General features: G+C 36.3%; 1 protein-coding gene across 1 annotated transcript in view; it reads right to left on the bottom strand.

The window, feature by feature from the left end:
* Positions 1-12115, bottom strand: part of kcnh7b (potassium channel, voltage gated eag related subfamily H, member 7b) — a 117207-nt gene that overhangs the window by 66384 nt on the left and 38708 nt on the right. Inside the window, exon 3 of the mRNA XM_089133442.1 lies at positions 11615-11770. Within this exon, the coding sequence (XP_088989568.1) occupies positions 11615-11770 (156 nt within the window). The remainder of the gene's footprint in view (positions 1-11614; positions 11771-12115) is intronic.

Genomic DNA, 12115 nt, shown 5'->3' with positions numbered 1-12115 from the left:
ATCTATCTATCTATCTATCTATCTATCTATCTATCTATCTATCTATCTATCTATCTATCTATCTATCTATCTATCAATTCAATTCAATTCAATTCAATTCAATTCAATTCAAATTGCTTTATTGGCATGACTGTACATATTACAATATTGCCAAAGCTTGTAACACATAGCATAGTGAAGACAGTAATAAAAACAAAGTATTATAACAACTTAAATTGAAATGTACAAATTAAATTAATTGCAAAAAATAACAGTGTAACAGATTATAAATTCTATGAACGTTTGATACCACAGTGTTTTAACATATATATACACACATACACACATTACTGAGGGTCACTGTGGTGGACATTAGGGAGACACACTGAGGTCACACACACACACACATTCACCTACTGTCTCTCAGGCTGTGGCACGCACACACGTATCTGGTAGCCAGTGCTGCGGTCTGTCCCTCTCCTAGTATTATCTTTATCTGCTCTACTTCAGTCATGGTTGTAAAGTTGTGTATAAGGTTATTAAGTTTTTTGAAGTAGAGGTCTCTATCTATCTATCTATCTATCTATCTATCTATCGATCTATCTATCTATCTATCTATCTATCTATCTATCTATCTATCTATCTATCTATCTATCTATCTATCTATCTATCTATCTATCTATCTATCTATCTATCTATCTATCTATCTATCTATCTATCTATCTATCTATCTATCTATCTATCTATCTATCTATCTATCTATCTATCTATCTATCTATCTGTCTACAACATCTATCTATCTATCTATCTATCTATCTATCTATCTATCTATCTATCTATCTATCTATCTATCTATCTATCTATCTATCTATCTATCTATCTATCTATCTGTCTACAACATCTATCTATCTATCTATCTATCTATCTATCTATCTATCTATCTATCTATCTATCTATCTATCTATCTATCTATCTATCTATCTATCTATCTATCTATCTATCTGTCTACAACATCTATCTATCTATCTATCTATCTATCTATCTATCTATCTATCTATCTATCTATCTATCTGTCTACAACATCTATCTATCTATCTATCTATCTATCTATCTATCTATCTATCTATCTATCTATCTATCTATCTATCTATCTATCTATCTATCTATCTATCTATCTATCTATCTGTCTACAACATCTATCTATCTATCTATCTATCTATCTATCTATCTATCTATCTATCTATCTGTCTGTCTGTCTGTCTGTCTGTCTGTCTGTCTGTCTGTCTGTCTGTCTGTCTGTCTATCTATCTATCTATCTATCTATCTATCTATCTATCTATCTATCTATCTATCTATCTATCTATCTATCTATCTATCTATCTATCTATCTATCTATCTGTCTACAACATCTATCTATCTATCTATCTATCTATCTATCTATCTATCTATCTATCTATCTATCTATCTATCTATCTATCTATCTATCTATCTATCTATCTATCTATCTGTCTACAACATCTATCTATCTATCTATCTATCTATCTATCTATCTATCTATCTATCTATCTATCTATCTATCTATCTATCTATCTATCTATCTATCTATATATCTATCTATCTATCTATCTGTCTGTCTGTCTGTCTGTCTGTCTGTCTGTCTATCTATCTATCTATCTATCTATCTATCTATCTATCTATTTGTCTATCTATCTATCTATCTATCTATCTGTCTACAACATCTATCTATCTATCTATCTATCTATCTATCTATCTATCTATCTATCTATCTGTCTGTCTGTCTGTCTGTCTGTCTGTCTGTCTGTCTGTCTGTCTGTCTGTCTGTCTGTCTGTCTGTCTATCTATCTATCTATCTATCTATCTATCTATCTATCTATCTATCTATCTATCTATCTATCTATCTATCTATCTATCTATCTATCTATCTACAACATCCATCCATCCATCAATCCATATTCATTTGGAGCCAAAATAGAAAGTCTAAGAGAAAAAAATCCTTCAGTGAAAGTTTCATTGTTGACTCTCCGAAAACTAGAAAATGCCTGAGTTATAGAGTTTCAGAAATGTCCACTGAATACACTAAGATTATGTGCCAGCACCCCTGGCAACATTATTATAAGAACGGGCATATTCAGCAGACGAGCTTGAGTGGTCAACATTCATTCCCACAATGCATTTCCCCCAGGAGAACAATAATCTGACATATGGCTCATTTGTTCAGCCATGCCTTTAATAATCGCACCGGCCTTTGGTCTGAATTCCCAGACACAGACACAGATCACCACAGCTTTAATTAGCAGCCCTTCAAGATGTGTTTTTTAATCAGGATGTGATCAAACAAATCCACTGCTTCCCCGTGGAATTCAGTGTTTCCTCTCCAGTACATCACACTTTGAAGAGTAAATTGCAGGACACAGTACACACTTTCTAATGAATAAGGTGTAGTTCAAGAGGAGGCTCATTCGACTGCACTGGGACTGCAGGTGTGGAGAAAATCAATGACATGCTCAAGATGTGCTCACATTTATGTTTTATTCATTCACACACAGAAGAGTGCGCTGGGAACACAAGCATGTGCGAAGAATTATGCAAGCAAAGTTCAAGTTTGACCGGTTCTATATTAATTCATTATTATTTGTTATTTTCGAGGTATTATTTATTAAATTACGTCATGTTGGCCATTTTTGCTTTGATATTTGAGCATTGCTATTTTTGTCAGCTTATAGCAGGATTTTTCTCCATGTAATGGACTTCAATGGGAACCAAACGGTTCAAGGTCCAAAAGACAGTTTCAGTGCAAACTGCAAACTGTTCAAAGGGCTTTAAACGATTCCAGACGATAAATAAGGGTCTTATCAAGCGAAACGATCACTCATTTAAAAAAAAATAACAATAGTAACTTAATAATAACTTAATAGTTTAAGTTTTATAAGCACAAATGCTCGCCTTGCTCTGTTCTGTGATGCACGTTCGTGACTCTCCTGTTCGAACTCGTTCATCAAAATGAACAAATCTTTTTCTGAGTCAATTCGTTCGTTTCATTCGTTGAATGAACAAAATGACACGAAAAAAGATGCGTTAATTTTGATAAACAAGTTCAAACAGAAGAGTCACGAACGCGCATCACAGAACAGAGCAAGGCGAGCATTTGTGCTTATAAAACTTAAACTTTGTTATTTATTTTTGAAATGAGCGATCGTTTGGCTTGATAAGACCCTTATTCATCGTCTGAAATCATTTAAAGCCCTTTGAACAGTTTGCAGTTTGCACTGAAACTCTAACTTGGACCTTGAACCATTTGGACCCCATTGAAGTCCATTATATGGAGAAAAATCCTGGAATGTTTTCATCAAAAACCTTAATTTCTTTTCGACTGAAGAAAGAAAGACATGCACATCTTATTGTGAGTAAATTATCAGCAAAAGTTTTTTTGACCGAAACACCTGCAGAAATTATCTTAAAGACCTCAAAAAGCTTATTATTAAGACATTACGTTGTCATGCATTACAGTACGCAGGTGTACAGGGAAGATCTCTGTGCCAACAGAGTGACCAGAGCAACTCGCTCGCTGAAGTGTAGTCCCTGTGCACAGCTTCTCGTGACTGTCATCGAGCCTCCTTCAGCCCGGCGGGGTTGTGCTCACATTAACCTGCTGGCTGATGAAGATGAAGATGAAGAGGACGCTCCGTTGTGCATGACTGTAAACACTCCTCAGGAGGGCCGTTTCTGAAGCTCAATGACAATGGCGAGGTTGAAAGTGATCCAGCAACTGGGAATATGAGGACTTCTTCACTCAGCGAGCCCTTCACGTGCTGTCACTGCCGTCCACGCTCACAACTACACATGATACAGGCCGAAGCCCCCTACAACGCTCCCGGTATGGAAAAATCAACTATTATTTAAACTACGTGTGGTTTATAGTTTAAAAAAACAGCGGTTTGGAGGTTAAAATGGAAGAAGGACTTTTTTTTTTTTTTTTTTTTTTTTTTTGATTTTGCTGACTGGGAGAAAGTCTGATGGGGTGAGAGGATAATTAAGTATAATGAGATATTAAACCATCATGGCCACTTCCCCTTTCTTCCTGTGACTCTCAGACATTAACACTCAATCATGTTCTCCGCACAAAATCTATCTCTCTCTCTCTCTCTCTCTCTCTCTATCTCTCTCTCTCTCTTTCTCTCTTTAGACGAGCACATCAAGCAATTGGTTTTCATCTTTAGATGAGTTTTTTTTCTTTTAAATTGTTTGTTTATGGTCCTAGGTATTAAGGACTTTGGTCTTAATACATTTTTTATCAGGCACTGCAAAATTAGTAATATGGAAGACAAGAAAAACCAAACTTCTAGGGCAGGATGCAATAAGTGTGTTTCCTACTGTATGTTTTTGGGGCTTGTGGCAGCTAGACTAAAAGTAGAGTTTGCGTACACGTTGGTGGACTATTTAACAAAGTTTGTAGAAATCTGGTGTGTTAATGAGGTATTGTGTACTTTATGTGAACGAAATGAATTGGTGTTGACTTTTTAAACATATCTGTGTTTAAAAAAAATAAAAAATAAAAAATATTTGGATGAAGTGTAAATAATCCAAGACTTAAATTGTTATAATAAAGGTATATTAAAATTCAAAATTCTCTCTCTCTCTCTCTCTCTCTCTCTCTCTCTCTCTTTCTCTTTCTCTCTCTCTCTCTCTTTCTCTCTGTACTACAGTATCAGCATCGGCCATCTAAAACACAGTCGGGAACGCTGCTCGGACAATTCTTCACCACTCGGCTGTCAGAAAAATATAGAAGTAAAGTTAAAGTTGAACTATTTCAATGACTTGTTTACCCAAAGCTGAAAATTCTGTCATTATTTGCTCGCCCTCAAGGCCGGCCCACGGGTTTGTGACGCTCTGGGCTAGATCGTAAAACAAAACGCACTTAACATGAATTTTTCATGACATCTGTGCTATAATTGCATTTTAAAAGAAACACAATAAAACACACACACACACTGTGTGGCAATGGAGTTGAGATGAGCATGTTTCTAATGGATCAGGATGTAAATGACATTGAGTTTGCCGGCGTTGGAGGAGGAGTGATAGAGTTCGGCAGTCTAAGCATGTGACATTCTCATTCACACGTTAAAGCTTCTGTTTCACAATACACTGGAATCTAGAGATTACATTTGTTCCTCTGAGAAGTATAATTAGATTCTTCAGTGTGAATGTGAATGTGTCTCAGGAATTTTACCCATATTTGTAAAGTCTGGATGGAGAAATTTTATATTTGTGTATGCCGTTCCAGAAAATTGACATCTCCTTTGTTTAAAAATTGTTAAAGAGTTATAGCTGCCTAGTTTTGCTTCGAGTCAATTATTTTAATGCAGTGGTTACATTTACATGCACAACTTTTGTTTCAGTCAGACTGAATTTATTACGATTGATGAATCCGAACATAGTGTTTACATGTGATCATGTTGATCTGCGCCTTTATACGTCACAGAAATGGATTTTTTTGACATGCGCACACTATGTAAATATACAGAGTTTGCTGCTGTTTGCGCATAACTATTCTCCTTCACTGGTTCTTTATTTGTTATAAACAGCTGACTTAAAGGAGTAGTTCACTTTTAAAAAAAACCTTTGCTGATAATTTACTCACCCCCATGTCGTCTAAGATGTCCACGTCTTTCTTTCTTCAGTCGAAAAGAAATTAAGGTTTTTGATGATACATTCCAGTATTTTTCTCCATATAATGGACTTCATTGGGAACCAAACGGTTCAAGGTCCAAATGAGAGTTTCAATGCAAACTGCAAAAGGCTTTAAACGACACCAGACGACGAATAAGAGTCATGACTCAAAAGAAAAAGATTTGTTCATTTTGATGAACGAGTTCGAACAGGAGAGTCACAAACGCGTATCACAGAACAGAGTAAGGTGAGCATTTGTGCTTATAAAACTTAAACTTTTTTTTTTTTAAATGAGCGATCGTTTCGCTTGATAAGACCCTTATTCATCGTCTGGTGTCGTTTAAAGCCCTTTGCACAGTTTGCAGTTTGCACTGAAACTCTCATTTGGACCTTGAACCGTTTGGTTCCCATTGAAGTCCATTATATGGAGAAAAATCATTGAAATGTTTTCATCAAAAACCTTCATTTCTTTTCGACTGAAGAAAGAAAGACATGGACATCTTGGATGACATGGGGGTGATCGATTAAGGTGTTTACATGAAGGCTTTTCAGTCCGATTGAGCCATCAATTCGATTACTGTCGTGCATGTGAACATACATAAGTGAAACATGCCAAATTGTGCGGATATCATTTTTGGCCAGGCTGTTATGCAAAGAAATTGCAAAACAAGAGAGAACCAATAAAATATTAATAACTGATTATGATTGTAGTCAATTCATGCCTTTTCATGAAAACTTGCAGTTGCGAGTGAATTATTAATGAATTTTGCGAAGGCACTGTACTCGTTGTAATGGAGAATGGATCATCTTCCCTCCAATTGGCCCTTTTATCGCACTTGGCTTTCAATGCACATAGCCTAATGTGTCTTAATTTGCCACTTTGAGTGCAATCCGATTTGCAATGCATCTTGGTTGCATTTGCAATGTGGTTTAGACCAGATATCTGTTTGATTACTCAATATATAATATATAGCAAATCTCATGTGTGATTTTTTTTTTTTATAGCCCAGCTCTGGATATATACGTCCCGTAAATACACATTGATACAGTAATCTAACTGCTTGACTGCTTAATTTGTCGCAACATGTAAACTATAGTATCAAATGTTATTGTAAAATTAAGATATTATAAAAAAAAAATCAAGTCCAATTCACTAATTGACTATGCAAATTAGGTAATGCTGCAAAAAAAACGTGTAAATTTCAATTTGCAAACATATGTTGCATGGCCACATTTACACATTTTTACAACACTGCACGCTTTCACAGCATTCAAGTGTCTTGATGCTCATTCAGACACATGCACATATCTGTGGTGTGTGTAAGCCCCGACTCAGTCACACACTTACAGTAGGTGCTACATTAGGTTTGGGGCTTATTATAACACCTACAGTACAACCAAGGTTCAGCAGTGAGTCCTTGTTGACTTTTTGTGACACCCACAGGCAGAAAAACACACACTCTGCAAACACTTGGCAACATTCTCCACTATAAATATCCTCCACCTAGAGCAGCTCGTTTGCTAAGTGAATATTTCTAGAGATGTTTAAACGACCACACGATCTCCACGGACACCATCGCCCAACATGGAGACCATGGTTTAAATCAGCCAGTTCAAAACCCATTATAATCAGTGATGCTGTCTACACTGGATGATGCGACAGACCAAATCACGACTGTAAACCGTTACCATTCAATTTCTGATATGATCTTTTCCATCGGAGAGAACTGAAGCCGCCAATGTCCCGATATGGCGCTGAGTCTGCGCACTTTGCGTTTTCGGGACCAGACATGCGCAGTCGTGAGCAGGAAGTAAAGCCGCGAAATCAAGGCCGCGCCCTCACTCTCGCTGAATCTTTTGCAAGCCCCGCACATTTCTTAAGTGGCCTTTGTCTCCAATGATGTCCGCTGATTTCAGTACCTCGTTAAAATAAGGTAAAAACAACTACTAACCACATAGTCAACATTATGAAAAAAACTTCAGCAGTGACTACTTCTCACAGACAACCTGTCAATCACAGCTGTCAATCATGACGTCACAGCACCGTGTTTAAAGCATCAAATAACTAACTAAATACAAACTTATGTTAAAAACAAACATTTGAAATTACATAAACTACACTAAATGACAGAAACTATCTTTGGAAAAAGGATATGTGAAGTGTATTTTAATTGTTTAGTGGTCTCACGTCCTGTTGAATAACATGGGGAGGCGGGGGTTATGACCTATACTAGGACCGGCCACCGGGGGGGCGATCGAGACGTTTTGCCTTCACTTTTGTGGGCTTGTGCGGCACGCTTGCTCCAGACATGAAGAGCAAATATATTTGCAATGGTCGCTTTGTCACGTCCCGCGTAGACACGGTTTTAAAGCATACTTTTTAAAAACACAATTTTTGTTTAAAATTAGAATAATTTTAACTCTTTTCCTGCCATTGATGGAAATTTCCAAAGTTTATGAGACAACGCTTCCCCGTCGTTGACGGAAATTGACGGATTTCTGTGTTTTCACTGTTACACGGTAGGGGGCGCTACAACACATCTTCTTAAGGAATACAGAATCTCCTGATCAAAACAACAGAAACAAGCAATATCATACTGTATAAACACATGCCAATGTAAAATAATGTGATCATTAAACATTAAACAGCATATAAATCAAAACTGCCTAATGGTGCGTTCACACCGACATAATACAAATATATATATAAATACAAATATATAAATACAAATACGGCGACGATGATTCTGCTCTCCAGAGCAAATACAGAGCGGTGACTCTCTCGATGAATGCTCGATCAACATAAAAAAGATGTCCGCCAACAGGTTTCGATTCTGACGTGCGTAACTTTTGCTTCAAACTTTTGTTTTTACGCGCGTCAGTTTTACTCTTGGCGCGCGAAATAACATAAAGTGGTGAAGCGTCATTGTAATTTTACGCGCTATTCGCGTCCGGTGTGAACGCACCATATTGTTACTGAATGAAATGTCGTTTCAATGTTTTAATCATCCTTTTGAATCCGATCCAGATGTAGTTTTTGACAAAACCGGCACTCTGTAGACAGCAAACTAGATATTAGAGTCCGACCGATAAAGGATTTTGAAGGCTGATACCGATAAAAATATTTTTGGGTTTTAAAATCCGACATTCCGATATATCGGCCGATATGTTTTTTTATTATTAAATATTGTTGGATTTCACACACGTGTAAAAGAAAAGCTAACTTTTCTGCACAAGATACGTTTGATACTTTTTCTCTATGTCTAAATGTTCACTCCTCGCAAGTATAACTTAGATTTTACAATGCAGGGACTGTAACTAGAGATATGCTAGTTATAAATACAGTAATCGTTACTTTATTTAGGCAGAAAAAGTTCATTGTGGTTTCCAAGCTCATTAATGTTAACGTTAGCGGTCTTCCACTGATGATAGTGGCATTAGCTACTGTAGCTTTGTGGTTAGCTAGTCTATGATGAGCCATAATTTAGCAATAGATAACGTCATACTGAAAATTGTAAAACATACATTTTCAATATAACAGGCCAAGGAGAGATGATTGAAGCGAGTTTCGTCCATTTTTATTTTATTTTTTAAATATTCATTTATCGGCCATTATGACGATACCGATACCGATATTTTGGAAAATGCCTAATATCGGCCGATATATCGGTCTGGCTCTACTAGATATACATGAACGGTACATTATGCTTTTTTTCTGCCAGTGAAATGTTCAAGTCTTTTTTTTTTGATGGATCGTAATTATGATCAGAATTATTTTCAGTCTATTTTCTGTTTTTCTGTGTCTATTACAGATCAGACCAGCTCCTAATCAACATTCAAAAACACAACTAAACTGTGATTGGTCACTTTACGTGTCATTCAAATCCCGACAGAATCCTGTCACCTGATGACAAAAAGAAGCCCATGTTGTTTTGACTAAAGCCGCTTTCGTGCTTATAAGCGTGTTAAATCCTTGATATGAAGCCAGTTACGAAAGCATCCCTCGTGTGATGCGAGAAGAGACGAAGCCAACATCCCACCTGCTTCTGAGAGTCTCAGCAAGAGCCTCCTGTCTAATTAACACGCTCTGTTGAGGAACACCCACTGCGCTCGGCCGGTGAAAGCGCTCAGGCACTGGTCTGAACCACTGATTACACTGGCTGGTTTAGCACAGCGGAGGTGCGCTTGAGAACGAGTCACTAGGAAGTCACTCGCAAAGTGATTCCTGCATGATTTTTAATTGCGTCCATCAAAGATGGTTAGTTTTTTAATATTTTTTTTAAATTTTTTTTTATTGTAAATTACAAAAATTAGTCAGATGCATTCAAACACCAAACAGAAATTAGAAAGGTTAACACATTTCTCATATCATAAAATATAAGCATAAAAAAAAAAAACAACAAAAAATATGGACATACACACACACACACCATACATATGCATTACAATTATTCCATTTAAATAAAAAATAAATAAATAATAAAAACAATAAAAATAGCTAGCCACAGAATACATAAATAGTAAATTAGTGACGCTTATAGAGGGTGTGCGCGTGACGTCACCGTCGGCCTGCATCATAGTGAATGGCAAAAAGACTAAGCGGCTGTATATGTTTTGAGCGTGAATGCCGCGGAAAACAAACACAACACATATAAAGTGTGAAAAAGCTTTGCGATTGACTGCGACAACTAGATTTGACAAAAAATCGGAGGTATATTTTTACAGACTGCTATAGAAAGAGGAGCAAATGGATCGCTGCAATTCACAGAAACAACTGGACTCCAGTCAGCGAAAGGTGGATTTGCAGTTTTCATTTTGTGTCAATATGCTGAATTTAGCTGTAAAACCATACACATATATTTTGTATTGTTATATATATATTAACAACTCATCAATTAAAAATCTATCATTGCATATTCTGCATTATGGATGTTTTTTTTTAAAAAAAACGACAAAGTTTAATGGCTGGACGATATGATGATATATAGGCTATATATAACACTGTCATAAGTGATCACCCGGATTTAGACCTACCTATATTGTATTTCTATAAAGCGTTCACAGGCAAATTTGCTTTATGTTTAGGTCTAAATTGCTTTTATTTCCCCGGTGTCGAAATCAGGCAAACATAAATGTCAGCAACACGATTCCTGGCTGCACGTCAATATCCATGGATCACTGGATCTTTAGTAAGTTGTAAGGAACACAATATTGAGTCCAACATTTAGTTTGAATTGATAAAATTGTTCGTTTTAGTCGCATTTTCGCAGTTTCCCCTATTAAATCCAGTCACACAGTAGATCTTTAGCCACTCAGTCAGGCTGAGGGGGGTTGTTACGGCGGGAAAGTGATGTCAATGCATTCCCTCTATTGGAAAAGTTTCGGATTTGTAGGCCTATTCATTGCATTAGCAAACAAAACCTTTCTCAGAGCGCACAACAGCAGGGAGATAAAATAGGAATATTAATAAATGTTGTTCTTTTGAACTTTCTGTTCACCAAAGAAAACATGCATCACTGTTTCCATATTATGTAGTTTTCAACATTCAGTCTTTATATTTATCTTTAAGTATCTTTATTTGATCTTCAAATCATCATATTAGAGTGATTTCTGAAGGATCATGTGACACTGAAGACAGGAGTAATGATGAGGAAAATATCGCTGGAATAAATTACATTTGAAAACAGTTATTTTAGATTGTAATAATATTTCACAATATTACTGTATTTTTGATCAAATAAATGCAATGAGAAATGAGAATTCTTAATTATAAGACTCTTATTTATGTGACTTGACACACACACACACACATCATGGTTTGGAAGTCTTCATTGAATGGTTTGTAAAAATGCTTCTGGAGGAAAAAATATTTGCAGAAATATCTGCTAAATCTGAACCGATCTGGCAAAGAAAAATGATACTACTAATGAGAAGTGTTTGTACTCACTGATTTCAGATTTGGCAGGCGGGGTGATGTCCAGTCTCTCCATGGAGTCCGTGCTCTCCTCGTCTAGAACATAATCGAAGTTCAGGATGAACATCATCACAACTCCTTCCTGGTTCTTCACTGGGATGATGTGAGTGTTACACTGGAAGTCTGATCCTACAAGAGGAAGATGAAGATGTTTCATTTCCAAAAGCACAATTCTGGACCACATCTCACTTGTTCATGAACACACATGCTACGGTTGCTCGTTCTGAAAGCTGAAGATTATTATAAACTGACAAATCAAGTGGATGAAACGGAGAACTACAGTAAATCACCAGAACAAGGTACCGTACTTATCATTAAAAATGGTTTCATTTCAAAGGAAAAGAGGCAATTCACTTCATGTTGTTCCATAGTTGTATGCTGTATTTTTTCTTGGAACAAAAGTACATATTTTGAGAAAAAAAGTTTAATGCAGAACTTTTCCATGAAATAGCCATAGTTTTACATTGTTTATAG

This window comes from Pimephales promelas, chromosome 7 (assembly GCF_988280905.1).
Source record: "Pimephales promelas chromosome 7, fPimPro1.hap1.1, whole genome shotgun sequence".
NCBI classification, from domain to species: domain Eukaryota; kingdom Metazoa; phylum Chordata; class Actinopteri; order Cypriniformes; family Leuciscidae; genus Pimephales; species Pimephales promelas.
This window is presented reverse-complemented; position numbering and strand designations above follow the sequence as displayed.